General features: G+C 66.5%; 1 protein-coding gene across 9 annotated transcripts in view; it reads right to left on the reverse strand.

The window, feature by feature from the left end:
* Positions 1-4,960: 4,960 nt before the first annotated feature.
* ACOX3 (acyl-CoA oxidase 3, pristanoyl) overlaps positions 4,961-27,247 on the reverse strand; it is a 29,728-nt gene continuing 7,441 nt past the window's right edge. For 7 of the 9 annotated variants that reach the window (XM_059676491.1, XM_059676472.1, XM_059676500.1 and 4 more), the window contains 12 exons: positions 25,560-25,648; positions 22,057-22,153; positions 21,157-21,339; positions 19,383-19,505; positions 18,866-18,986; positions 16,469-16,633; positions 16,080-16,193; positions 11,998-12,113; positions 10,982-11,156; positions 9,900-9,967; positions 7,846-7,932; positions 4,961-5,565 (listed from right to left, as the gene is read on the reverse strand). In XM_059676491.1, coding sequence (XP_059532474.1) covers positions 5,446-5,565; positions 7,846-7,932; positions 9,900-9,967; positions 10,982-11,156; positions 11,998-12,113; positions 16,080-16,193; positions 16,469-16,633; positions 18,866-18,986; positions 19,383-19,505; positions 21,157-21,339; positions 22,057-22,153; positions 25,560-25,648 — 1,458 coding nt within the window. In that variant the 3' untranslated portion in view covers positions 4,961-5,445. The remainder of the gene's footprint in view (positions 5,566-7,845; positions 7,933-9,899; positions 9,968-10,981; positions 11,157-11,997; positions 12,114-16,079; positions 16,194-16,468; positions 16,634-18,865; positions 18,987-19,382; positions 19,506-21,156; positions 21,340-22,056; positions 22,154-25,559; positions 25,649-27,247) is intronic. The other 2 variants (XM_059676510.1, XM_059676519.1) reach the window with 2 other exon arrangements.

The following is a 27,247-nucleotide window of genomic DNA, read 5'->3' on the forward strand; positions in this document are numbered from 1 at the left end:
CCCCAGAAGGGGAGCCGCTGGGAAGACAGGGCAGGGACTGTGTTGGAAACCAGGGGGCAGCCTGTGCCAAGGCTTGAGCAGGCGCCGCCCATGTCCTGGGGGCCGGAGGGCTCTGGGAGGACAGCTAGTCACGGGGGAGGCGGCCACGAGGCCAGGCGTCCCCGCAGCTGCTCCTGCTGGTGCGCATCCAGCATTGGCCGGCCGGCCCTGAAATCCGCTCCGTGTTTTGGTTTTGGTTTGTGTTTTTCTTTTTTAAGGAAAAACAGCTGCAAAGCCGAGAGAGAATAAATGTTTTCAAGAAACTTCTGATGCCACAGGCGGCCTTCAAACTCCGCGCCCGTCCCCGACAGCCCCTCCCGCGGGGCTGGCACAGGGATCGCGCACAGGCCGGGCTGGGCTGCTGCCCGGGGTCAGCACAGGTGGCAGCTCAGGCCGCACGGCCTGGGCCTCGTGTGTCCAGGACACGCTCACTCCCTGCAGGCCGAGGGCCTCACCCGGCTCCCTCAGTGCATCTCCCAGTGTCCCACTCGCACCCAGAGCCCAGCTCACCGGGCTGGCCAAGGGTCCTCCGGGCGTGGCCCACCCCCTGTGCCCCAGGGGCCCAGCAGCAGCACGTTATCACGCACTGAACATCCGACCTGAGCTGGGCGCCCCCCCCCCCCCAGAGTCCTCCCTGGAGCCCTGCAACATGGGGGATGCTGTCCCATTTTACAGATGAGGAAACCGAGGCACCACATGTCGCAGCACTTGCCTGGGCCAGGAGCTCTGACGCCAGCGTGTGAGGTCTTGCCTCTCCCAGAGACCTGGGTCCAGCTGGAAAGGGGGAGAGGCAGTGGGGTTTGGGGGAGGGTGCCGGCTGGAAGCCAAGGGGGGACTGCAGGCTGGGCTCTGACGTCAGTGTGGCCTGGGGCAGCCCCCATTTTGCACCCCACCACAGTGCAGGCCTTCATGTGGTCCCTCCAATAGAGGGGCACTGGGGGTTGGGGGGAGGCAGGAGGTCCAGAGAGGGTCCAGTCTGAGGTGGCCAAGGGCACGCCAGGTGGTAGTGCCAGGCAGGGGAGGGAGACACGGGAGGTCCACAGAGAAGGGCCCTGAGTGCCATCCGAGGAGGGAGGGAGCTCCGTGAGGCCGGTGTGGGCAGGTGTGGTGGGTGCCCACTCAGAGGGGCAGGGGAGGGCTCCTGGGAGGAGCACCACAGCCTGGGCAGGACCTGGTTCCAGGGTCGAGGTGACTCCTGGGTGTCTGGCTGGGGGTCCCAGGCTGTGCCCTGCCCTGAGGGGGGAGCAATGAGCGAGGTTCTGGGGGACCTGACAGCTCCCTGGGCGGTGAGACGGGAACCGGAGCCGGACTCGGAGCCGCACAAGCCCTGCGGTGTCCCTGGCTTCTCGCATGCAATCCCGGCCTCAGAACATGTGTCCATGCAGCGGGCAGCGGGCAGGCGGGCAGACAGGCAGCCGGTCACTCGGAAACCTTCCCAGAATTCCCTCCCCTGGACGCCTCCTTGCACCAGGGCCCTCGCCTCTCGCTTCCCTGTCTGCAGGCCTAGTCCCAGCGATGCTGATGGGGTGACAACTCTGTGGACGGGGTACCCCGCCCCAGGGTACCCCACCCCCTGAGACTATGCTGTGCTCAGAAAGCTGTGACACCCTCCAGCCAGGGGACACGGAGCCCTTTGTGGGGACAGGAGGGCGGCAGACGCGGCTGTTGGCGCCCGACAGCGTCTGGCCCGCGTTTGCTAGGCGTCAGCCCGCCACCCGCCACGGCGCTGCTGTATCCCTGACGCAGGACTCTCCACCACTGCCACCGAGACACGGCGCTGTGCGGAGCAGCCCTGTGAGGTCAGGGCCACTGTCCAGCTCACCAGCCTGACGCTGAGTCAGGCCCGGGGGGGCGTGCGGCCGTGGGCGGGGCTGCTTCCCGGCCTGGGGAACATCTTGGGAAGCGAGGCCGCTGGGCAGACTCTGACCCTGCCCTCTGGCGAGTTCCCCGCCCCCACAAGTGGGGACCCTGCAGGTGCCGCCCGTGCTGTGTCCGGCCTGAGTCAGGTCTGCCTTTGAGCTGACCCAGGAGTGTCCTCCTGGAAAGGGGGGTGACCCAATACCAGTGTCCTCCTGGAAAAGGGGTGACCCAATACCAGTGTCCTCCTGGAAAAGGGGTGACCCAATACCAGTGTCCTCCTGGAAAAGGGGTGACCCAATACCAGTGTCCTCCTGGAAAGGGGGTGACCCAATACCAGTGTCCTCCTGGAAAAGGGGTGACCCAATACCAGTGTCCTCCTGGAAAAGGGGTGACCCAATACCAGTGTCCTCCTGGAAAAGGGGGTGACCCAATACCAGTGTCCTCCTGGAAAAGGGGGTGACCCAATACCAGTGTCCTCCTGGAAAAGGGGTGACCCAATACCAGTGTCCTCCTGGAAAAGGGGTGACCCAATACCAGTGTCCTCCTGGAAAAAGGGGTGACCCAATACCAGTGTCCTCCTGGAAAAGGGGGTGACCCAATACCAGTGTCCTCCTGGAAAAGGGGTGACCCAATACCAGTGTCCTCCTGGAAAAGGGGTGACCCAATACCAGTGTCCTCCTGGAAAAGGGGGTGACCCAATACCAGTGTCCTCCTGGAAAAGGGGTGACCCAATACCAGTGTCCTCCTGGAAAAGGGGTGACCCAATACCAGTGTCCTCCTGGAAAAGGGGTGACCCAATACCAGTGTCCTTCTGGAAAAGGGGGTGACCCAATACCAGTGTCCTTCTGGAAAAGGGGGTGACCCAATACCAGTGTCCTCATGGGAAAGGGGGTGACCCAATACCAGTGTCCTCCTGGAAAAGGGGTGACCCAATACCAGTGTCCTCCTGGAAAAGGGGGTGACCCAATACCAGTGTCCTCCTGGAAAAGGGGTGACCCAATACCAGTGTCCTCCTGGAAAAGGGGTGACCCAATACCAGTGTCCTCCTGGAAAAGGGGTGACCCAATACCAGTGTCCTCCTGGAAAAGGGGGTGACCCAATACCAGTGTCCTCCTGGAAAAGGGGTGACCCAATACCAGTGTCCTCCTGGAAAAGGGGTGACCCAATACCAGTGTCCTCCTGGAAAAGGGGTGACCCAATACCAGTGTCCTCCTGGAAAAGGGGTGACCCAATACCAGTGTCCTTCTGGAAAAGGGGGTGACCCAATACCAGTGTCCTCATGGGAAAGGGGGTGACCCAATACCAGTGTCCTCCTGGAAAAGGGGCGACCCCACCTCTGGAGTCAGGTGATGCGCTTCAAAGAGCCCGTCCGCTGCAAACTGCCAGAGGCCGCCGTGCCCTTTGCAGCCGGGAACCTGAGCTTGCAGCCCTGACCTCCCAGAGCTGCTTCCCCGCTCGGCCACGCCCGGCTGGCGGGAGAGAAGGGAGACAGGGAAGCTGGCTGTGTGGCACCCACTGGACGCCGACCCCAGGCCAGCCTCGTGCTCACGCCGCCCCCTTCCCTTTGAGCCCCATCTTCCCTCGGTCCCTCCGCCTAGCCCCGCGGCGTGGAACCAGGAGCTGAAATCTGCCCACGCGGGTACAGTGTGCCCGAGCCACGTCCTGCCTCAGTCTCTCTATCTGAAATGGGTGGGATCACCGGCCCCTGCTGGGCTCCAAGGTCACACGGGAGCGACTCCTTGTGCGTGAGCTGGCTGGGCGGCCACACCCCAGACGGGGCCTAACCATGAACCAGAGGCCGGAGGTCCAGGACCAGGTGTGGGAGGGTGGGCCCTCCCCCTCCCCCTCCCCCTCCCCGTCCCCTCCCTCCCTCCGGAGGCCTCTCCTTGGCGTGTGGACAGCAGGGTGGGCCCTCTGTGCGTGTCTGTGTCCTCATCTCTGTAAGGACACCAGTCGCCGGGATCAGGGGCACCGTGGCCTCGTTTCAGCTAAGTCCCCCTGGAGACCCCGTCTCCAAGGACAGTCGCAGGTGGAGGGGCTGGGCTCAGGCTCGAACACCGGCACGTGGGGGGACAGCCCCCGGCACAGCCGAGCCCCGACTGGATTTGCGCTCAGAAGCGTCCCGGCCAGCTCCGGTTCCGGAACAGCGTCTGCGGCTCCCATCTTCCCGGAGGCAGGACCGAGGGCGCTAATGCACAAAACAGCCCCGAAAACACGAAGGTTTGTTTAAAACCAAGGAAACCGCCCGGCCAGAGGCGGTTAACTCCAGGCGGATGGCTCCCTCGTCGACACTGACACTGACGCTAGCAACCCGAGCTACGTGCCGGCCCCCAGGACGCGCTGGGCCCGAGAGCGTCGGGGTCCGTGCAAGGCTTCAGGTCAGCCTGAGCCCGGCCCAGCTCTCCCTCCCCTCCTCTCTCCCCCCTCACTCCCACCCCCCCACTCTCTCTAAAATCAACAGGTCTGTGTGTGCACGCCCCTCTTCTAAGCATGAAAACTGAGGCTTGAGAAGCCAAGTTACCAACCTCGTAATCTGCAGAGCTGGAAATTTGGTCTTTACAAACAGATTGTTAAAAATCAATAAAAATAGAATAGGCGTCCACAGCCTTCCCAGGCTCGGGGGCTCCCTGGGCTATTCCGTTCTGCACCCCGTGCGCAGGGGTCACACGTGCCTGCCGGGCTCCCCGGTGGCAGGTCAGGAGGGCACTGGGGTTGCTGACGACACCCCTGCCCTCCGGGCTCATCAGAGGCCAAGGAGCACGACCCACCGGCCAAAGGAAACGCAGACCGGCGGGAGCCAGCACAGCCGCCGGCCCGCCACCCGGCCTCGCTCACCCGCCTCCTCCACGGCCTCAATGATCGGAACGGCACGGGCACACAGACACAGACATGCACACGCACGTGCGCGCACACACGCTTACACGCACGCACACGTGTGAAAGGGTTTGCTCTCAAAGCTCCAAGGGGCCAAGCCGCCCGGGATCGTCCGACTGTAGGAACGACCGATGCGAGTGACACGCGCACAACCTGGAGGCCAGGGATGGAACCAGCAGACACTCCGTGGCCAGGAGCTGTTTTCTTTGGGACATTTCCCTGACGGACACTTCCAGCTCCACAGCAGGAGGCAACAAACCTGACTCTTTCCTTAAAAATCTGAAACGATGCCGTTCCGACGGTCGGCAGCGCAAACCGGGCATCACCATTTGATCACGCGGGGAAGGCAAACGGGAGCATCAGAGCGCGGCCCCGCCGCCCAGAGCCCAGGGGGAGCCGGCGGCTTTGCGTCCGTGTAGGGAAACGGGGCGCGCCCAGTTCTCGCTGTCAAAGTCGAAGGTCCATCCGGGAGATGCGGTCACACAGGCTTTTCGTTCACACAGCAAGTGACCCCTGGCCTCGGGGCTGCCCCTGCCCGTGAGACGCCCAGGGCCCGGCGGGAGGGCCAGGCCCCTCGTGCAGGGACACCAGCCAGCTGGGTGCAGAGGCTTCGTCGAGGGAGAGGGCCGCGTCTTCAGTGGCCTCACCAGGCTGCGCGGGGCGTGGCGGCGGCTACAGCTTCGAGCTCAGACTCCCCGGGGCGGGCTTGTTGGCGGAAAACTCCGGCCACCAGGACGGCCTCTCCAGCACACAGCGCTGCTGGAGGACGGCGCTCCAGAGGTTCCTGTAGAGCTGCAGAGAGGAGCAGGCGCCCACGTGAGAGCGAGCTCCCAGCGCCAGGTGTCGGAACCCGGGGCTCTCCTGCCTCTGTAACAACCTTAGGGAACTTACATCCAAGTGACATACACCTTCCCCCGCGTGGGAAGCAACTGGGAAATGCAACGATAAAATACACGGACATTAGCGGGAAACACCCACTGGCCCTTTCCTTTGGAAATTCTCGCGAGGACAGACCCTGCGTCCGGTCGGTGGGGCTGCGGGGGGGGTGGGGGGGGCGGGTCTGCGCTCCTTGTTTGTGCTCGAGTCCGTCCCTGGCACCAGGGTAGCCGCTGGCACGTGGGGATGCAGCCGAGCGGCAGAATGAGGGCCGTGGGGCTGGACTGGCCATGTGGTCCCGGCCCCCCGGGCGGGCAGGCCTGGCACTCACTGTCCCTCCGCCTGCCCAGCCGTCTCCTCCAGGACTTTCAGAACAAACAGCTCCCAGCCGAGTGGCCTCGTGGGAGAGAGAGCAGCCAGCAGCGCAGAGGGGGCCGCGACAGCCACACCCGCTGACGGCCAACGGCCAAGTCTTCCCGGCTCCAGCTCAGTGAGTGCCCAGGTCGGAGCCGGGCAGCCCAGCCCCCGCTCACCGTGAGGGGCAGGGAAGGGCCTACTGTGTGTCTGGCTGGCGTGGACCCAGGTTACCCTTCAGGGCCCCTCCCTGCACCTGCTAAACGCACTCAGCGCTGCGCTGCTCGCAGGACCCAGACGCAGGCTCTTCCTCCGGTCACACCCCGGGTACCGCCTGCAGGGGGGAGCCCGCGCCCAGTGCGTGTGTCTCAGACCCTCCCCACGGCCGTGCTTACTGGCTCCAAATGGGCTTCTTGCCAGCAGCGCCTGGTTAAGGCATCAGGCTCCGAAGCCGGGAGGAATGAGCGCGGAAGAAACCGCCCTGACGGCAAGGTCTCCGCTGGCTGTGGGTCAAGGGGGCCCAGCGTGGGGACGGCCCTCCACCGCCCGCTGCCCTGGACGGTGCCCCTGCACAGAGGCCGCAGCTCCGGGGCTCAGCCACCCGGGCACCTCTCTCCGGGCAGACACTCCTGTGCGATCTGGGGGGAGTGGGGTGGGCGACGGAAGGCGCCATTCCCAGGCACTCCCGCCAGGCCACTGCTTCCTCTTCCTCAACTGCCCACCCACCCGGTTGCCGGCCAAGTCCCCATCCCCCAGGGCCAGCCCCTCTCCCCTGGGCGGAGCAGCGCTGCCTCTGCAGCCCTGGCCACACCAGGGGACCAGGGGGGCTCTCCTGTCTCCTCCCGGACAGCACTCCTCACCCAGACCCTGGCTCTGCCGCGCTCTGGCCGGGCGACGCCTGCCTGGCTGGGAGTGGGTCTCTGCAGCGATTCCATGGGACTTCTCTGTCCGGCACCCCCAGGCGGCCTGGGCCATGGGAGGTCAGGGCGCCGGCCCCCCGGACAAGGCTGCCACGGCGTGCACCGTGACCGTGAGAGCGCCCGCTCAGGGTCCTCTGAGGACAGGCTCCTGACCCCTCAACCCCTGGGAGCCTGAGCTGCAGCAGGTCTCAGCAGAGAGGGCAGCCTTGGGCCCGGGTGGCGGTAAGACCTGCTCCATGCTGACACCTGAGGCACATCCCCAGGCCTCCAGGGACAACGCTGCGGCGGGTGCAGCCTGGGAGGCGCGGAGCAGAGGAAAGTCATGTGGGGACATGGGGGTCAGGACCGAGTGCTTTGGGGTCACACAGCAGGACAGAGCGGCGGAGCCTGGGGCACCCCCCAGAGGCCAGAAAAGAGCTCGCGAGAGGCAGCAATCTGCTCAGAACTGAATGAAGGGCCTGCTCCCGGCAGCAGCACAGCAGGTGCAAAGGTCCTGGGGTGGGATGAGCCAGCAGGACAGACAGCAGAGAGGCGCGTCAGCTGGAGGCCGGACGGCAGAGGAGCAGGCGCACGGTGACCTTGCCGGACCAGCACCGGACAGGCTGCGCGGCTGGGGTGCGGGAGGGGAGCTGGGGGCGATCTCGGGGACGGGGGGGGGGGGGGGCAGCTCAGTCAGGGGAGTGGCCTGAGGACACCTGCTTTTTGAGAAATCACTGGGGCGGGGCCAGAGAGGAGGTTAGGGAGCCGTGGGGGGCCACCAGGGAAGCAGGCTGCAGGGGTGAGGGGCCCGGCTGATGGGGGAGCCAGCCCTGTGAGGTGGGGGAGGAGCCAGGCCTGGAGAGACCCCTGGGCAGGTGGTCACCTAGGCCCGGCAGTGACCGGCCGGCCCCCCGAGCGGCCCCCGCACACACGGCGGCCTTACCTCGCCGTCGGCTCTGCCAATCGGGGAGTCCAGGATAAAGTCAGGAGGGGCGATCACGTCGGCCAGGGCGACCGCGTCGTCTTTCAGCTGTTGGAAGACAAAGGCCACAGGATTGGCAAGGCCCCACGTCTCCATGGCGACCGCGGAGGAACAGAGCCCTGGAGCTTGTTGGGGGACCACTAGCAACGGTAACCCTAGCGCGCGGCCGATTCCCAGGGGGACCCCGCGGACGGGGTCCCTGGGCCGGCCTGTGAATGCTTTCACCAGGCCCGCTCCACGCACGACTCCAGCCTTCTATGTCTCGTCACCGGGCCGGGCCTGGTCGTACAAGGGACGACCGTAGCGCGTCACCTGGTGCGCCTCTGGCCCTGACCCACCTGGGCAGCGGCCGTTCCGTGCAGGGAAGGCGCCAGGGGCGCCGGGAGAGGCATTTCCGTGCCCCTGTGGGCGCTCCCAGGCCCACGGCCAGCAGTGCCCCCGTCCCCGTCCTGCCCCCGTCCTGCCCCCCGTCCTGCCCCCCGTCCTGCCCCGCGTCCTGCCCCCCGTCCTGCCCCCCATCCTGCCCCCCGTCTGCCCCCGTCCTGCCCCCCGTCCTGCCCCCGTCCTGCCCCCCGTCCTGCCCCCCGTCTGCCCCCGTCCTGCCCCCGTCCTGCCCCCCGTCCTGCCCCCGTCCTGCCCCCCGTCCTGCCCCCCGTCCTGCCCCGCGTCCTGCCCCCCGTCCTGCCCCCGTCCTGCCCCCCGTCCTGCCCCCGTCCTGCCCCCCGTCCTGCCCCCCGTCCTGCCCCGCGTCCTGCCCCCCGTCCTGCCCCGCGTCCTGCCCCCCGTCCTGCCCCCGTCCTGCCCCCCGTCCTGCCCCCCGTCCTGCCCCGCGTCCTGCCCCCCGTCTGCCCCCCGTCCTGCCCTCCGTCTGCCCGACGCGTTAGTCTTCGGTGTGGAATTTATAGGAGACGCCCAAGAATTCTCTTGAAATGCAAAAACACATTTTCCTCGTATAACCCTGTGAGACGCCACAGCTGTGCTAGAAGCTGGGCGGGTCCCCTCCCCCCCCTCCCTCCCCCCCTCCCCCTCCCCCCCAGCACCTAAGGCAACGAGGCCCGTGGCACAGCCCAGGGCAGTCCCCACGGCGGACGCTGGCCTCCAGCGCACACTCTGTCCCAGGCCCGCACACCCCGCCCCCCGACCTGCGGTCACAGATGAACCGGGAACCCCCTCCCCCCGGCGGGGGCGGGAGGCAGGGGCTGCGTTATTATACCTGCGACCCTCAGGCCTTAGCCACAGAGGGAGCAGCGCGTGGGAGCGCCAGGGGACAACGGCTGTGACGTTACAAACGGCAGCTCAAACATACACCACAGAGGACGAGGCCCCGGGTCACGGTCTCCCTGTGGGAAGGGGCGGGCTGTGGGGCTGCCCCCGCCTCGGGCAGGGAGCCGGCTGGTGCTACGGAACCCACGGTCAGGCTCAGACCCGCCAGACGTCCGCGGGGGCTGGCCGACCCTGGCCGCACGGCCGGGAGAGCGCACGGCCCAGCCGCCGGGGGGCGTCTGGCGACCCCACGTGGAGCCCGGGCTCAGCGCCGGGCAGCTGCGTGGCCTGTGTGGCGGCCGCAGCACGTGGGCGCTCTCGCTTTACATTAATTACAGTGAAAGGAAATTAAGCTCAGCCACTGGCCGCACTGCCACGGCCGACACCCCAGTCAGTGGTGACCGGGCGGGTCCCTGTGGGACCCTCCACTGGACAGGGCGCCATGGGCCGCGGAGGGGCTCGGCCACCTGAGTTCGTGCCACGAAATGAGCTTGGGCTGCAGGCCGGGTGCCTGAGGTGCTCGGGGGAGAAGTAACGACTGTGGTGAAAGGGCTGGACGTGCCCGATTCTGGGGCCGTCCCACTAATCCCTCTCCCCGAAGTTCCTGGCAACTTCCCTGCTCTGACAGCTGTGTGCACGAGGCGGAGCGTGGGAGCGGAGCTGAGAGCTGAGAGCGTGGGTGCAGAGGAGGACACGGGAGCACGCGTTACAGGTGACACGGGCCGCGGGAACGTGGAGGGCCTCCCACTCACCTGGGAACACAGCTCCAGGATGGCGCCCTCCAGCATCTTCCCGGCCTGCTCCCCGGAGAAGTAGCCGCCTGCAAGCACAGCGCTGGTCACCGGGGTGGGAGCCAAGTCCTCAGCCACCCCCCCAGGTAGGCTCCCTCCTGCAGCTTTCCGATCAGCCCCTCTCCCTGAAAGCGCATCACCGCCCCGCCCCAGCCGGCCTAGCGGTGACCCCTTGGCAGGACGCGGCCTCACGGAGCACCGCCAGGCGGCCAGGCCAGGGGCGGGGCTGCGGGAGGGAGCACGGGCCTGGGGAGGCAGGCCTGGCCGGGCCTGAGGCGGTGGACGGTCTGCGGGCGCCCAGGGCAGAGGGGCTCCCTCTGAAGGCTGAGAGGAGGTTGGGGAGAGGGAAGCGTGGATGGTGCTGGGACACCCCGTGGGTGTGCCGGGAGCGCGGGGCTGAGGGCTGGCAGGGCCGGCAGGGCGGTGGCCTGGGGCAAGGGGCCATCTGGGGACAGGATGCCCCCACCCCCTCAGCCTCCCGGCCCCCGGCGAGGCAGCGGCCTGTGCACTGGGACGCATTGGCTGCGGCACCTGCCTGTTTGGTTTTGCTATGATATCTGTGTGGCCCTAGAGCTGGCGTTTCTCAGGGAGAGGTCTCCGCCCTGTGACCGCCCGCCCTGCGCCCGCACGCCCTGCCCGCACGCCCTCCAGCCCACCTCACCGCCCGCACCCTCACCGCCCCCCGGGGCAACAGCAGCCCCGGGCAGCGTGGGCTCTTGGCAGGGCGGGGGGAGGCGTACTCCTCATTAGGCCCAGACACACACAGGCACCGGCAGAGCCGCGGGCTGTGCAGCATGAGCGTGGCTGGGGCGATTAGGAAAGCATGTCTAAAGAGCTCCGTAGGGCGGGATTGGGAACAGCTGAGAAAAGCAGGCCGCCCCGTTCCCCCGGCTCCCGGCATCCCCTCCCCCGGGAAGCCCCCGGCGCCAGCTCTGCCCTCGTGCTTCCCGCTGTGGCCCCGGCTCTCAGCACGGACGTGTCTGTCACCCAACCCGGACGGCAGCCGCTGAGCCAGCGAGGGCGCCCAGCGCCGGCGGCCTCACCTCGGTACAGCAGGGCCGTGTGCTGGCTCAGGGACCACAGGCCGTAGAGGGCGCTGAGCCGCCGGAGCACGGCCTGCAGCGGGGGCGGCACGTCGGGCTGGTGCGTGTGCTCGTGGAACCTGCGCACCACCGTGAGCTCCAGGAAGGCCAGCGCCAGCGAGCGGCAGCAGTAAACCTGCAAGGAAGGCGCCCTCGCAGGTGAGCCCCGCTGGGACCTCCCTGACCCCGCGGTGAGCCCCGCTGGGACCTCCCTGACCCCGCGGTGAGCCCCGCTGGGACCTCCCTGACCCCGCGGTGAGCCCCGCTGGGACCTCCCTGACCCCGCGGTGAGCCCCGCTGGGACCTCCCTGACCCCGCGGTGAGCCCCGCTGGGACCTCCCTGACCCCGCGGTGAGCCCCGCTGGGACCTCCCTGACCCCGCGGTGAGCCCCGCTGGGACCTCCCTGACCCCGCAGGTGAGCCCCGCTGGGACCTCCCGGGCCTGCCAGCCACGTCACAGCGGCCACCCTGGAGCTGTGTGAAGGGCCGTGCCCACAGCAAGGCCGCATAGATCACAGCCGCCCAACCCCGTGTCCCGGCTGTCTCACAGCACAGCTCCTGCAGCCGGCTTCCCAGGACACGAGGACCCGGGACAGTCTGCCCAGAGTGAGGCCCTGGACGTGCCCACCGAGGCCTGGGGGAGGGTGATAATGACTGAGCAGCCGTGCGACCTCACCTGAGCCCCCGCTGTGGCTCCGTAGGTCGGGACCCGGCTGTACCCCGGCCCCTCTAGGAGTCTGAGGCCTGTGCAACCCAAGGGCCCCCTCAGTAACCCCAGCTCAGGCCAGTGGACGGCACCAGCGGGCACTTCAAACACGATGCCCTGTCTCTTCCACAGCCCAGCAGGGGGCACCATCCCCACAGCAGACCAGGCAACGGCCCGAGGGCCGGGGCTGGAGGGCTGGCCCCTCCGCGGGGACTGGCAGCACTGGCGTTAGGGTGAGAGATAAACTAAGGCGTTTGGAAGACACACACACCTGGGAGTTATTTCTCGCTTCGAAGTCACTGCTTCCGGACCTCTTCTCCTGAGTTAGTTTCTGGTGACTCTCTCGGAGCAGGTAACAGACCAGCCACTCGTATGCTGCCAGGGGGACTTGGGGATGGAAACGGGGAAAAGTGACCACAGAGCGCCCAGCAGTCGTCCGGTACTCGAGTAACAGAGCGCCCAGCAGGCGTCCGGTACTCGAGTAACAGAGCGCCCAGCAGGTGTGAGCACCTGGCATGTACTGATGATGGGTGGGTGAGGTGGGTCCAGTATACAAACAGGGAAACTGAGGCACAGGGCGGGGACTGTCCAAGGGCCCCCACTGGGTGGTGGCCGGGACAGGCCCAGGCGAGGGTGCTTCCTGGCTCTGCCGAGAAGCCATCCCCCTTCCACACTATCCTGGCAGCCACCCTCCAGTGGCCGCCTCTCTGTGCCGGCTACGCTGCGGCCGGTGTCACGCGCCTGGTGTGGATGGAAGGGGGCGCGTGCCCTCAGCGTCACGGGCGCTGGCCTGGACATCGGGACAACTCCCGGCACAGGGTGGGCTGCGGCTGACGTTCCACCCGGCGCTTCCTGCCAACCAGGCGTGTCCCAGAACCCGGGCCCCTCCAAGCACCTGCCCACGAAACATCACTCCCTCCACGGAGGACCCGGCAGGAGGTGTGGCCGGCCACATGGCTCCGAGTCTTTGTAAATAGTTGAGGGTCTCGTCCTGGATTGGGGGGCCCTGCGCCCACAGAGAGTGTCCTTCCACGGGGACGGCCGAGGAGGCACAGGGCGGCGGCCAGGTGGTGATGGAGGCTGACCGGCCCAATGCGGCCACGAGCCCCGAACTCCGGGAGCCACCGAAGACAAGAGACAAGGGGGACCTGCCCGAGCCTCTGAGGGGCCCCACCCAGGCCTGGCCAGGGCTTCCTGTCTTCACACCATTTGTGGGGCTTTGGCACGGTCGCCCAGGACGCTGACACCACGGGCGGGCCAGGGCACACGCCGGAGCCTTCGGCTGCCCTACAGGACGACCCTGAAAACCTCGGCGACGCTGGACACCCACGCGGACACGACGGAGCCCACGTGACAGACGCCTGTGTGGGGTCCACGGCTCTGCTGCTGCCTCAGCCTCCCCAGCCGAGGTGACGGACTGTCACCGACTCCTCCTCCCTCTCTTTACGTGCCCAGGGGAGGAGGGGGGGGCACGCCCACCAGCCAGGCCCCGAGGGCCCCATCTGCAGTTTGCTGTGATGTGAACAGAGCCAGCTTGATACAGGAGCTGTGGGAACGGCCTTTGCTGGAAACTCCACTCTTAGCTGCCAGTTTTGTAGAAGAAAGTACATCACGCTGCTTCGGGGTGTCCACGTGGAAGGAAGAGACCCCGCGAGCATGCGAGCGCGAGGGTCCTGGAATTCTTGGGGGGTGAGCCGTCATCACAGCCAGCTCCTCGGGGGGCTGCGAAGGCTCAGGGCCTTCCGTGGTCACGGATGCCCTTCCGGGCCCCACCCCGGCCCCTCTGCACCCCCACACTCTCCTCACCGTGCCGGTGCGTCCCCACCCCAGCATGGCCCTGCCCTCCCACGCACACCCCCTCTTAAACCCCCCACTGTCACTGTCCCCTCCACTCACTCCAGGGCCTGCCGCTCCACCCGGCCTCAGTCCAGGGCTGCTGAGCACATCCGCTGGGAACATGACTCATCCTGTGACCCCTGAACTCCCAGCATCAGCCAAAGCGCCCCTCTCACCCGGCCGCTCAGCCACCTTCGGACCACCTCCCCTGCCCCCAGCCTGCGCCAGCTTCCTGCTGCCCCCCCTCCCCGAGGCAGGCGGGCTCTGACCCAGGGGCACATGGACAGCAAGGCCCGCCGGACGCAGCCCCCCAGGTCCAGGGGCCACCTGTTCCTCACCAGTGCCCACGCCCTTCACCCCCCTGTGCTCCTGTGTGGCCCACACACGAGACCCAGCTCATGAGCCACCGCAGAGCTCACCTGCACCTCTTGTCCCCGAGGGAGTCCGAGACAGTGGCCCCCCCAATGGTGGCCAGCACCCCCCCCCCTGCCGAGAGCACCATGAGCCAGGCCCCACCAGGCACAGCACAGGCCCCCGCATTCCCTCCCTGACCATTACGAGGGACAATGGGGCACAGAGGGCTAGGTGCCCAGCCCGTCACACTGCGGGGCACGTACACACGATTGTCAGAGCAGCAAACACTCGTAGCTGCAACCACGTAACGTTTTTGCCAAGAGCCAACTGCAGAAGTGGCCTGGCATCGCTCAGCGGGGTGCAGGCCTCGGGGCAGGGCCCTTCGGGAAGCCCACCCCCCTGCACACGCATGTGCGTAATCAGGGCCCTGCCGGAGCCGGCCCCGCCCTCTCCAATAATCGTCCAATTCCCCGAAGGAAAACCTCCCGCCCTGCCTGCTCCACGCGATGCTGCGGAGGCCGGGCCCCAGGCCCTCCGAGCTCCAGGCCCTACACGCTCCAGGCCCTCCCAGCTCCAGGCCCTCCGAGCTCCAGGCCGTAAATCTCCGGCAGCTGTGACTGAGGGCCAGCTAAGGCGAAGGCGGCGGGGCTGCGGGCAGATGACCGAATGCCCTGGGGACGGGGCTGGCCGCGGGCGCGCTCCCTTCTCTGTGCTCCGGGAGGCCAGGGGCGGTGCCAAGCCACTCTCGCCACGTAAACTTTAGCTGCGTTTTTTTTCCTCCAGAAAATGTTTTCACGTTGTTGGATCTTGCAGAAACTAGGGCACTCGGAGGAAAACAGATGACGCGGCCCTGGCGCCCGTGTGGAGGCCGGTCCAGGCACTGCGCCGCGTCCGGTGTCCGAGGGACGGTGTGTGAGGGGTGGGGTGCGCGGGCGCGGCAGGCACACGAGGTCGGCGGGCACACGAGGCTGGCGGGCACATGAGGCTGGCGGGCACACGGAGGCTGGCGGGCACACGAGGCTGGCGGGCACACGGAGGCTGGCGGGCACACGGAGGCTGGCGGGCACACGAGGCTGGCGGGCACACGGAGGCTGGCGGGCACATGTGAGGCCGGCAGGCACATGGTTTACGTTTTGTTTACATCGGTGATGGCTTCAGGGAGGAGCTGTTGATGGGGCTGGTCCTCCTGGGTGGTGATGTCTCCCCAGAGCTTTTTGGGGCGACATTGGGGGGCTGCACCCCTCAGAAGCACCTTCTCTGGCGTCCCCTGCACCCCAGGCAGACGAGGTCCATTAGCGAGTGTCAGAGCAGCTGCCGCGAGGCTGGGCCGTGAGGAGGGAGGGTCATTGGCTGAAGCTTCCGGACGACACTGGCGATGGCGACGGCGACGACGTGGACGGGGCAGACGGGCTGGTGCTGCTGCCGTCTCCTCCCCGGAGAGCCTGCTGAGCTGCAGCACCGCGCGCTCTGTCCTCTGTGTGGGGGTGTCTGCTCCTTCACCCCAGGACCAGCAGCGCCCCAGGGGACATGCACACGGGTCCCCCACCAGAGGCTCTGGGAACGGCGTGCAGTGGATCAGGGCCCCTTGACGGGGAGTCTGTGGTGAGAACCAGAGGCTGTAGGTAGGGGGTGACCACGTGGTGACGAACGCCGAGCTGAGCTCCGCAGGAAAGCCCGACGCGGCAGCCACCGCTGTGACCCGGGCGTAGAGAGAAACCCAGGCAGGAGGGGGAGGGGGAGGGACCTGCCCGAGGTCCCACGGCTGGGGGTGGGGTGGGGGGCAGAGGGGCCGGGAGCGGAGCAGGACCAGCCCGTGGGGGCCACCGCCTTGCAGACCTGCGGCTCCGACCGGGCCTCGGGGTGCCCGTGTGCGGCCGACCCCGTGCCGGCCATCCTGCACCCCACAAGGCGGCACAGGGAGGAGCTGCACACACGTCTGCAGGGAACACAGGGCCCTCCCCCGAGGGAGGCCACGGAAGGCCCTAGGCGGCCCCCGCTTCCGGGATGAGGCCTGTGGGAGGGGGACTGGCTGCCTCTGTCCACCCGCGCCTGCTCAGTGTGGGCACAGGGAGACGCTGGCAGACAGGTGCGGGCACACCAACACCCAGGCCCTCCTGGGCACCTGGCGCAGATGAGGGGGGTTGGGGTGGGGGGGTGGCTTACCCGCGGAGTCCAGGCAGTCCTGCAGGCTGGCCACCTCGAACCGCCGGCCGAGCAGGGCAGGGTAGGCCGCCAGGAAGTCCACGCTCTTCAGCGGGCTCTCGAAGCGGGCGCCACCTGGGAGCACTCAGTCACTGGGGAAGCCAGGAGACCCCACGCACAGCACGCGCCCGGGAGGGTCCTCCCCCACCCGCCTCAGCAATGACGGGGGAGGGGGTCAGTCACATGGAGCGACCCCTCTGTCCTCAAACACAGGGCCAGCTGAGGGAAGAGCGAACTCTGGGGCTGAGAACCCACGCCCCTGCGAGGTCAGGGCCGCCTCAGCTCAGCGGAGCCTCACCTGGGCCCCCCCCCCCCCCCCCGCGCCCGCAGCCCGAGCAGGTGACGCTCACCTGGGCCCCCCCGCGCCCGCAGCCCGAGCAGGTGACGCTCACCTGGGCCCCCCCGCGCCCGCAGCCCGAGCAGGTAGTTGCTGGTCTGCTGCAGCAGCACGTTGTTGTCGCCTTCGTACGTGCAGTTGGGGTCGTTGTCATTCCTGAGGTCGCCCAGGCGGTTCACTGCAACGACCCCACGGGTTTCCGTCACTTCAGGTGCACGTGGCAGGAATGCCGTCACCCTGGGAACGCAAGGTCCGGCCAGGGTGGGGCGGGGACACGGCACTTGCTCCACGCGCGCCCCCCAACACCCCCCCTCCAGCCACCCGGCCACCCGGCCTGCGCGCTGGGGGCAGTGCCGGCCCAGGGGGCGCCGCGGGAGCCAGCAGCCCCTGAGAAACGCAGCACAGTCAGCACGCCAGCAGCGCGCCGGGGTCGGGGTGGAGGAGGCGGCGGAGGGCACGGAGGGATGGAAGGTGAGGGAAGAATTAAATTAAAAGGTTAAAAAGCACGCCGTCCTCAGCACCCTCCTCGCGAGGCACCCGGCCGAAGCTGCCTGCAGCGTGGGGGTCCTGAGTGAGCCCTCTTCTTACACAGGGGGCCCACCCAGCTGAAGGAGACGCTCACGTTTCTCCTGTCGTCTCTCTCGCTAGTTAATTGCCCCGGACTGTTTACATATTTTGCAAGGTGCGCCCTCCAGAGTCGCCTTCCTCTGGGGAGAATGTTCTCGGACCCAGGCCGGGGGGGGGCCAGCAGGGAAAAGTGGAGTCCGCTCCTCAGGGTCACATGCTGCTGGGCTGGGGCCCCTGTCACACCGACCGATGGATCGTTCCGGACTCGCCGCCCCTGCCAGGGCCAGGCCGCTGCAGGGAGGGGCTGGGAGCCCTTAGAGCAGTGGTTCTCAGCCTTGGCTGCACATTAGAGTCACCTGGGAATCTTTTTAAAATCCTGATTCCTGGGCCTCCTCCTCCGGAAATTCTGTTTCTTTGTTAATAATGTTGTGGCCTCTCCCCATAACAAAGAAACAGAATTTCCGGAGGATGAGGCCCAAATATCAGGATTTTAAAAAGATTCCCAGGTGATTCGAATGTGCAGCCAAGATTGAGAACCACTGACTTAGAGAAAGTTTGCAATCGCCTTGCAAGCCAAAGGGGCCTGCCCCCCCCCGCCCCCCAGCTGTGCTCAGCCCTGGGGTGCGAGCCCCGCGCTTGTCTGCGCGAGGACACTCGATCGGGCGTTTCTGTTGTCTGCGATGCTGCAGGGTTCAATGCCTCATTCTGAACTATTCATAGCGTCTCCAGGAGCTACAGCAACAAACAAAAACTACAAAGAGCATTTCGTGGAAGACAAAGCACGTGAGGAACCCGTGTGGAGCCGTGGTTTCCAGCTCGTCAGTTAGTGACGGGGCCGGGGGGGAGGGGCGGAGCGTGGGGCGCCGAGGGCCACGCCGGCGCCCTGCTGGAGAAGCACCTGGGACGGCCCGCGGGAAGGCGCACTTATCCCCAGCCGTCCCCAGGGCGCCCGACTCGGCCAGAGCCTGAGACGCTGTCGGAGGTTTGAACTGTCAGGGCTCTGCCAGGTCTGTTGTTCGATGTGCACGTGGCCTTCTCAGAGGGACCGGGATTTCACCAGTCACTCGAGGTGGGGACACAGGAAGTTGGGCAGGCCAGCTGCAAGGAATAGCGACTGTAACCCCGATAATTCAAGTAACAACAGCCAATAAAAGCCTCAGCGCACGTCCTGGACGCCCGACGCTGTGCCAAATGCTTTGTGTGCATTAATTCACTTAGCCGGTGCCAGAACCTCCATCGTGGGATCGTATCTGCACCCCCATTTCACGGGGGAGAACGCTGAGGCTCAGCAGGGGCAGGTGGCTTGCTCACGGTGACAAGGCTAGAGTGGCAGAGCCAGGACGGGTTGCCCACTCTCTTACCCACACACCAGCTGACCAACCAACAGCCAAGGCCACTAAAAACTTACTTTTCCTGTTTAAAAGTTTTTCATCAGAACAAAAGTTGATGTCGATTTACTGCCAAGTCCTTAACCAGAAAGTTATGATTCAAACAAAGAGATGATCTCCTCCCCGCTCTGGTGTGTAGGGGCTCCCTCAGGGTCCTCCACATCCCCCCCCCCCGAGTTCCATGTTTCCAGGAATACTGGGCATCGGAACACGGGGACCGTCCAGGGCAGGGGGGCGGCAAACTTCCGAAGGGCCAGACAGCGACCGTTTCCGGCTCTGTCGGGGCCACTGAGCCACCGATGCAGGGTGAGCACGGCCGTGGAAATGCGGGAAGGGGTGGCCATGAAAGCCGGGGTAGCCGGTCTGGCCCGGGAGGCCGCAGTGTGCCGACCCCCGGTCTGGAGCGAGTGGGAGGGGTAAGGACAGAAAACGGCCACTCGGTCTCTAAAACCCACCGGCCAGGTAGCCGTGGCCTCCGCACGCCTCGCGGCACTCCTGGATCCCCCGCTGGGCCGTCCACGAGGCCAGGGGCTTGCCGGCCGACGCCAAGGCGTGGATCTCACGTCCCAGCTCTGCCTTGAGGAACGCAAAGGGCACAGTGAACAGAGGCTCTCACACCGGAGGATTCCGGTCGCCGGGGCGTGAGAGGCACACGTCCCTCCAGTTAATCCAACACACCCGTCAGCAGGAGAAAGAATCCCACTCTCAGCTTGAAAAAAGGGGATTCATCCCGGCCGGCGTGGCTCGGTGGTTGAGCATCCACCACCTATGAACCAGGAGGTCAATGTTCGATTCGGGTCAGGGCACAGCCCCGGTGTCAGGCTCGATCCCCAGTGTGGGGCGTGCAAGAGGCAGCCGATCGATGATTCTCCCTCATCGTTGATGTTTCTCTCCCTCCCCCTTCCTCTCTGAGATCAATAAAAAATATACATTTTTTAAAAACGGGTGCGGAGAAGAGCCAGTCCCTCTCACCTGCCTGGCGCTCCGGTCGTCCCGCTGGAGGCCTCGCTGGAGCGCCATCAGGTCCCGGAAGAGCGACTTGGAGAAGTGGTCCAAGGCGTAGGCCGCCGCCAGGTACGGGAGCAGGCGCCACTGCTGCAGGGAGCACGGGCGGCGTGAGCCCCTCCCACCCGCGCCCCAGGGCGTGGGAGGAGGCCTGAGACCGGAGCGGTGCGAGCCGGCCCCCTGGCCCCCCAACGCGTCTCCCGTGTTTCCGAGACACGCGACGGTTCCTCTTCCACCCGACCACCCCCACAGGCACCGCGGAGCCGTGTGGATCCCCGCACGCCCGCCCTCCGCGCTGCCCCCACCGCGACGCCGGCACAGTGTCCGCCACCGGGGACCCCGCCACACGGCCTCCGTACCCGGAGCACGGGCTGACCCGTGATGCCTGGAGCTTCGTGAGCCGAGGAGGGAGATGGGGGAACCGAGGCTCACGGAGAGCCAGAGGCCCTCGGAGGCAGGGGGCGGGCTTGGTCACCGGGCACATGCAGGGCCGCGGGGTGGCAGGGCCTGGGGAGGAGCCGGGAGAGGCCTCCACCACCCACCACCTCGGTCGGTGCCCACTGTCACATGCCCAACACGTGCCACCTGCTGCTTCCGCACCAATGGGTCTAATCCTTACACCCACCAGGAAGAGGGGCTGTCACCAGCTTACAAGTGAGGCACTGGAGCACAGAGAGGTCCAGGGCCTGGCTGAGGGCACACAGCGGTGGGTGCGGACCTGGGTGAGAGCCGCTGAGCCGCTCGGTGCCCAGGCGGGCCGATGCGTGGCAACCTCATGGGCCACAGGGGCAGTGGTGGTGGGGAAGGGACCACGGCAGCAGGGGAGCAAGGCCGCAGGGTTGGGGTGGTGGGGAAGGGGCCACGGCAGGCGCGGGCACTTGCTCGCAGACACAGCACAGGAAGCGCTGAGCCCAGCTGTGAGAGTCACAGCTCCTGGGGCTTCACTCAACACGCTCTGCCTACATGTGGCTCAGCCCACGCCCCGGGCCAGGCCTCGCTACGACCTCCGACAGGGGTCACCTGCCGTCCTCAGCCCGCCCGTGAGCTGGGGGCGGTGCTGTGAAGACCAGCACGAGCCCTGGCGAGTGCAGCTCAGGGGCTGGAGCGACGGCCTGCGCCCCGGAGGGTCCTGGGTTCTATTCCAGGTCCAGGGCAGCGACACGGGCTGCAGGTTCGATCCCCCGCCCCGAGGAGGCAGGTGCAGGAGGCAACCGATCAGTGTGTTTCTCTCACATCACTGTTTCCCTCTCTCCCTCCTTCCCTCGCCTCCAAAAAAAAAGACCGACCCCGAGGAGTGGAATGCTGTTCACGTGAAAACACGCGTGTCCCCTCCCCAGGTGACCGTCGGCCGCCCGCTCTGCAGACCTGCAGGACGAGGGTCCCTCCCGCTACTCCGAGAGCCGCCCAGCAGACGGCGTGCACACGGGGGCCATTTCTAAGGGTGGATGGATGGCGGGGCCAGCGCCTGGGCGTGCAGGCCACCTGCCGAAGCCTGCAGGGCTGCCCGGGGGCGCAGGCACACCCGTCTCCCCGGAGCCTCCCAGGGCGCTCCTGCCTGCTTACGGGGCGTCGCACGGACCCTTTCATTAAAGCCCTTTTACCACCGGCCTCGCCTCCCCACCTGCCTGCCGCCTGCCTCCCTCCGTGGCGACTGCCCGCCCACGGCTCTGGGACCTGCCGGGCAGGTTGGCTCAGCCCCCAGAGCGCAGTGACACCCAGCGACACCCGGAGGGAGGCCGACCTGCAGCTGGTACTCGAGCACCGGCACCTCCTCCCCGCCGGCCGGTCCAAACTGGCGCCGGGTGGCGGAGAACCGCAGGGCGATGCACACGGCCAGCTTCAGGTTCACCACGCACATGCCCACGATGCAGACGCGGCCCGCGGACAGGCCGCCCAGCGACGCGCCAAAGCGCTGCCTGCTGTCCTGCGGGGAGAGCGCGGGGCGCGTCAGAGCCACGGCCACCCTCGCGGCCGCGACACGGAGAGGCACACAGAGGGCGCTCCTTCCTCCTCTCAGCGGGCAGGCGCCCGCCGCAGACCTCCGGGCAGGGGGGCCGGGCGCGGGGGCAGGGCCTTGATGGCCCTCGTGGGACGGGCGGGGAGGCCCCGGGGCGCTCAGCTCCACGAGGAAGGGGGTCCCAGCCAGGGAGTCTGCAGGCTCCCACCCGGGGCGGGACCACCTGTCAGCGGAGACCGGGCGTGCAGATGGGGCGACCCCAGATGGACAGCGCTCGGCTGGAGCCCACGTTTTGTTTAAAAACTGCCGGCCTTTGACCCTCAGGCCCCAAGCCCCTCTCCCCGCAAGCGACACCCTTTTAAAGGGCGTGACGCTCATCCGAGTTCTTTTAAAAGGGACAACCCTTGGGGGCCCACGGTTCACCTTCGCTTTCAGCTCCGAGCGGAGCACCGCGTCCTACAGGACTGGGGCACCGGGCCCTGGACCCCGGAGAACACTCGCCCCTCTGTGGGCCAGGCAGCCTTCACCTCCGGACCTCCCCGTCAGGCGGGGCTCCCGACACCCCGAGGGCTGGCGGGGCAGCGGGGGAGTGGAGGCAGTGCCCCCGGGGGTGCCTGACCCAAGCACCACCTTCCTCGCTGGTGGCACCGGAACCCAGACCCACCCACCCCGGCTCCTGTGTACCTTGAAGCGGGTGGTGTAGGTGCCCTCGGGGGTGACGTCTCCCGTCCGGTTGAGGAGGTCCTGGCGAGGGATCCGGACCTTGTGGAACATGGCGAAGCTGTGGGGAGGGGGACGGGGGCCACGGGTTACCGGCAGCACCTCCCGCACGGCTGCCTGACCCCCCCCCCTGTGCCCCGTCTGGTCCCCATCCTCACCTCCACCCCAGCCAGGGTCCCGGCCGGCCGGCAGCTCTGCCCTGCTGGACGCCACCCTCCTGCCTGCCTGCCTGCAGCAACCGCCCTCGCTCCTGCAGGCCCCGCCCCAGCCTTCCTGGGCGCACAGCAGGGGCCTTGTGGGAGACCTTCGCTCCTACAACCTGGGCACCTAAACCCCCCAAGATGGTGTGAGCCCTTGGAGGGACCCCGCTCCTGCACCAAGGGCCTGGCCACCTCGAGGCCTGCAGCGATGGCACTGTGACCCTCAAACCAGCCGGCTCCCCTCCTTCCCAGGAAGCGACAAGGATGCCTGCGGTGGGGCACTCAGCGGGCGGCCAGGCCCCTGCGGGTGACCAGGCTGGCGCCAGCCTCTGCGGGCGCCTCCCGAGGGCAGAGGAAGGTCGGCGCAGACCAGGCCCTGGGCAGGCCCACGCGGCGCACCGGGGCCCTGCGGGTGAGCCCCAGCGCCAGGGCCTTTGTGGGGTGTGCTGACTGGCCGAGGGGGGCCCAGGCCCCGGAAGGCCTATCGGGGCAGCTGATCCGATACCCGGTTTACAAGGGCAGCCTCGGCGCCCACTGAGTGACGCCTGTCGCCAGAGGCCGAGGAAGGCCTTTGCGAGCGGCTGTCGGCTCCTGTTCCCCGTCAGGACGCTGTCCCTGTCTCGCACCAGAGACAGGACCAGTCTGAGTGTGTCTGCACGCGCACAGGGTTCGCTGTCCGTGGTTTACTGAGAGCACAATTCCTCCCTCTGTGGGCACCTTCTACACAAGGGCTGCGCCGGGGCTAGCCCGGGGCCAGCCTGCAGGCCGATTCCCAGTGTCCCCAGCGGACACAGGGGTGTGCGTGTGACGTGGGGTGGCACGGGGAGGGCGTGTGCTGGGAGCTTGCGGGTGGCGGGCCGGGCTCCCAAGCATTGCACACACCTGCTCCCCGCCCCGCACGGGACGTCCTTGGCCACTTGCGAGGGGGATCCCCGAGGCCGAGGCCCCACACCTCCACGCCACCGGGTGAGCAGGTCTCCGCCCAGGCAGGGTCAGAGGCCAGGCTCTCACAGGGAGGGTCTTTACTTTGCTTTTGGTTACGCACCTAAATGTACCCGTACAAGTTCTGTCTGCCCCTACTTTCTAGAGTCACCCCACATCCTCGGATATTCTTTTTTTTTAAAAAAATAGATTTTATTGATTTTTTTACAGAGAGGAAGGGAGAGGGATAGAGAGTCAGAAACATCGATGAGAGAAACATCGATCAGCTGCCTCCTGCACACGCCCTACTGGGGATGTGCCCGCAACCCAGGTACATGCCCTGGACCGGAATCGAACCTGGGACCCTTGAGTCCGCAGGCCGACGCTCTATCCACTGAGCCAAACCGGTGAGGGCTTGGGTATTCTTGTGAAATGACCAGCTCTAACCTATATCCCCAAGAGAAAGGACCTCAGACCAAAACCACCAGCACTCAGTTCTAACGCTGACGCAGAATTAGAGGACTAGGGCAGGCAGCCCGACACCCCGCCGGGTTCCTGTCCCTGAAACCCGTGCGCCCTCTGCTGGGCGTACGTGCCGCGACCGGGAAGGAGGAGGGATGAGCCCGGGACCCTGGGCAGGTCACTGACCCTTCGAAGGCTGGGGTCGGGGACCACGTATGGCCACTCCCAAGGATGCCCCCTGCTGGACCCACCCTCCCCCGCCCTGGAGTCCACGCCACGCCGCCCCCACCGCCTGGGTCAGTGTGGACACAGGTGGATGCTGAGCTCCAGGCCGCTGATGGGCCCGTGTCTGGGGGAGGCAGGCCCATCACAGCTCGGCGGTGCCCAGCTGAGGGTCCCTCCATCCCCAGCTGCCTTGGTCTGGCCTGGGCCTGAAGGCAAGTTCACTGTTCAGTACTCGGCCTCATACCTCCCGGTGTTGGGATGGCCCTCATGACGTGGCTCTGAGTGTGGAGGTGAGGCGTGTGTCCCCGCTGAGTTACATGGCCCCACGGGAGTGTGGAGGGCACGGGATAGTGCTAAGGGTTCCGTGAAATCACAGGCACGAGCGGCCCCACGGCCTTGGGCTTGGCATGAATCTAACCCCTGAGGCCAGACCGTGGGGAAGAGTGCCTAGACCACCCACAGAGGGGAGCGCCCAGACCACCCGCAGAGGGGAGCGCCCAGACCACCCGCAGAGGGGAGCGCGGAGATCACCCGCAGAGGGGAGTGTGGAGACCACCCGCAGAGGGGAGCGCCCAGACCACCCACAGAGGGGAGTGTGGAGACCACCCGCAGAGGGGAGCGCCAAGACCACCCGCAGAGGGGAGCGCCCAGACCACCCGCAGAGGGGAGCACCCAGACCACCCACAGAGGGGAGTGTGGAGACCACCCACAGAGGGGAGCGCCCAGACCACCCGCAGAGGGGAGCGCCAAGACCACCCACAGAGGGGAGTGTGGAGACCACCCGCAGAGGGGAGCGCCCAGACCACCCGCAGAGGAGAGCGCCCAGACCACCCACAGAGGGGAGTGTGGAGACCACCCACAGAGGGGAGCGCCCAGACCACCCGCAGAGGGGAGCGCCAAGACCACCCACAGAGGGGAGTGTGGAGACCACCCGCAGAGGGGAGCGCCCAGACCACCCGCAGAGGAGAGCGCCAAGACTACCCGCAGAGGGGAGCGCCCAGACCACCCGCAGAGGGGAGCGCCAAGACTACCCGCAGAGGGGAGCGCCCAGACCACCCGCAGAGGGGAGCGCCCAGACCACCCACAGAGGAGAGCGCCAAGACTACCCGCAGAGGAGAGCGCCAAGACCACCCGCAGAGGAGAGCGCCAAGACCACCCGCAGAGGGGAGCGCCCAGACCACCCGCAGAGGGGAGCGCGGAGACCACCCACAGAGGGGAGCGCCCAGACCACCCGCAGAGGAGAGCGCCCAGACCACCCGCAGAGGGGAGTGTGGAGACCACCCACAGAGGGGAGTGTGGAGACCACCCGCAGAGGGGAGCGCCCAGACCACCCGCAGAGGGGAGCGCCAAGACTACCCGCAGAGGGGAGTGCCCAGACCACCCGCAGAGGGGAGCGCCCAGACCACCCGCAGTGGGGGGAGCGCCCAGACCACCCGCAGAGGGGAGCGCCCAGACCACCCGCAGAGGGGAGCGCGGAGACCACCCACAGAGGGGAGTGTGGAGACCACCCACAGAGGAAAGCGTGAGCAGAGGGGAGCGCCCAGACCACCCGCAGTGGGGAGCGCCCAGACCACCCGCAGAGGGGGGAGCGCCCAGACCACCCACAGAGGAAAGCGTGAGCAGAGGGGAGCCGAGACCATGAGGCTGAGGTGCACGTACCCGTTGTCCAGACCGTTCTGCCCGAGCTTCTCCCCTATGTCGCCCACCATCACGCCGGGCATGGGGAGGAGGGTCTTCGGGTCCCGAATCTGCACACAGCACAGAACACAGCACACTGAGCGCACAAAACCCAGAATGAGCGTGTTCCGCCCCGGAGGCCCAGCTCCCAGGGCAGCTGCAGGAGCGCAACGCATCCTCTGGGACGGGCGAGCAGGGACTTTGCAGATGCGACAGAGAAGGAGCTCGAGGCAAGATGCCAGGAGCCGGTCCTTGCTGCTTGACACAGTCGCTGCAGGGAAGAAACATCTGCACAGCATGTTTCAAGGGACCTGGCATATATGGCATACTGTTCTTAATATGTTTGCTCCCCTTAGCGCTGTGTGTTTTAACCAAGGTCACCTCTCTGAGAAAGGTTGTTTCCCCAGGTAGGGATTTTTCCCTGAAGTTAGGGAGGGGATAAAACCCCTTAACTAAGTGCCAGGCGGGTAGTTAATCACTTTAACTACGAACAATCACCCTTAAGCTACATAATCTTTACTCCCTGGAATGGAGATAAGAAACGCCCTAACCTTTGCAATAGAAATTGACAGGATTAAAATCAACTGGTATAAATACAGATGTAACAAGATAATAAACACCAGAACTTGGCTGGAGATCCTGACCAGAACTTGGCTGGAGTTCCTGGCTAGAGATCCTGGCTAGGCTGCTGATAACTGAACGCTGTCTCCGTGTCATTCCTTCTTCGCCGACTCCGTCCACACCTTTGGGGACCCTGGACCTGCTGGGGTTGGACCCCAACAGCGAGATCTCCCCGGATTACCCCGGCGGGACCCAAATCCCAGGACAAGTGGCCCAGGAGAGCCAGGAGGACAGGACGTGAGAGGAGACGGAGCAGAGACCTGGGCGACGGGCCGCAGCCCCGGACCTCGGGCAGGAACTAGAGCTGGACCAGGCGGGAGGACCCTCCTCCGAGCCTCCAGCGGGAGCGGCCCTGCCCACACCCGGCCGGGCTCGGGCCTCCGCGCTGGGCGTTGGGTTTTGGTCCTGCGGCCACAGCAGAACGAAGCCGGGAGCTGGCTAGCTGCCTGGAGGGCCCCATGCTCCCTCCTGAGGCGCAGGCCTTCCTGGCGGTTTTAGGAAAATGACAAAGAGGCTACGCCCATGTTGCTGTGGGAGAGACGGCCTAACGTTGCTTTTTAAAATATGTATATATTTTTTATTTCAGCGAGGAAGGGAGAGGGAGAGACTCATTGATCGGCTGCCTCCTGCACGCCCCCGACTGGGGACCGAGCCTGCAACCTGGGCATGTGTGTGCCCTGACCGGGAGTCGAACTGTGGCCTCCTGGTTCAGGGGTTGACGCTCAGCCCCTGCGCCACACTGACCGGGCGCCTAACGTTGTTTCTCTGAATCTCTGCTCCCCGACGAGCTCCCAATAAGCAGACCCCGGAAAGGAGACGGAGCAGCAGACAGTCCTCGCACGGGAGCCCTGTCTCAGGACACGGAGCTTCATTCTGGGAACCGGGGGGCCGAGTGGTGCCAACCCCGGGGGGGGGGGCCTAGAGGACACGTTTCGGCGAGACGGGCAGGACTGCGGGGCTCTGAGGCACTACGTGCCCCTGAGCCGTTCCCTCTAAAACGGCCAATTGCATGTGGTATGAATTTCAGCTCCACCTTCCCCCACCCCACC

Source organism: Myotis daubentonii, chromosome 1 (genome assembly GCF_963259705.1).
Source record: "Myotis daubentonii chromosome 1, mMyoDau2.1, whole genome shotgun sequence".
Lineage (NCBI taxonomy): Eukaryota > Metazoa > Chordata > Mammalia > Chiroptera > Vespertilionidae > Myotis > Myotis daubentonii.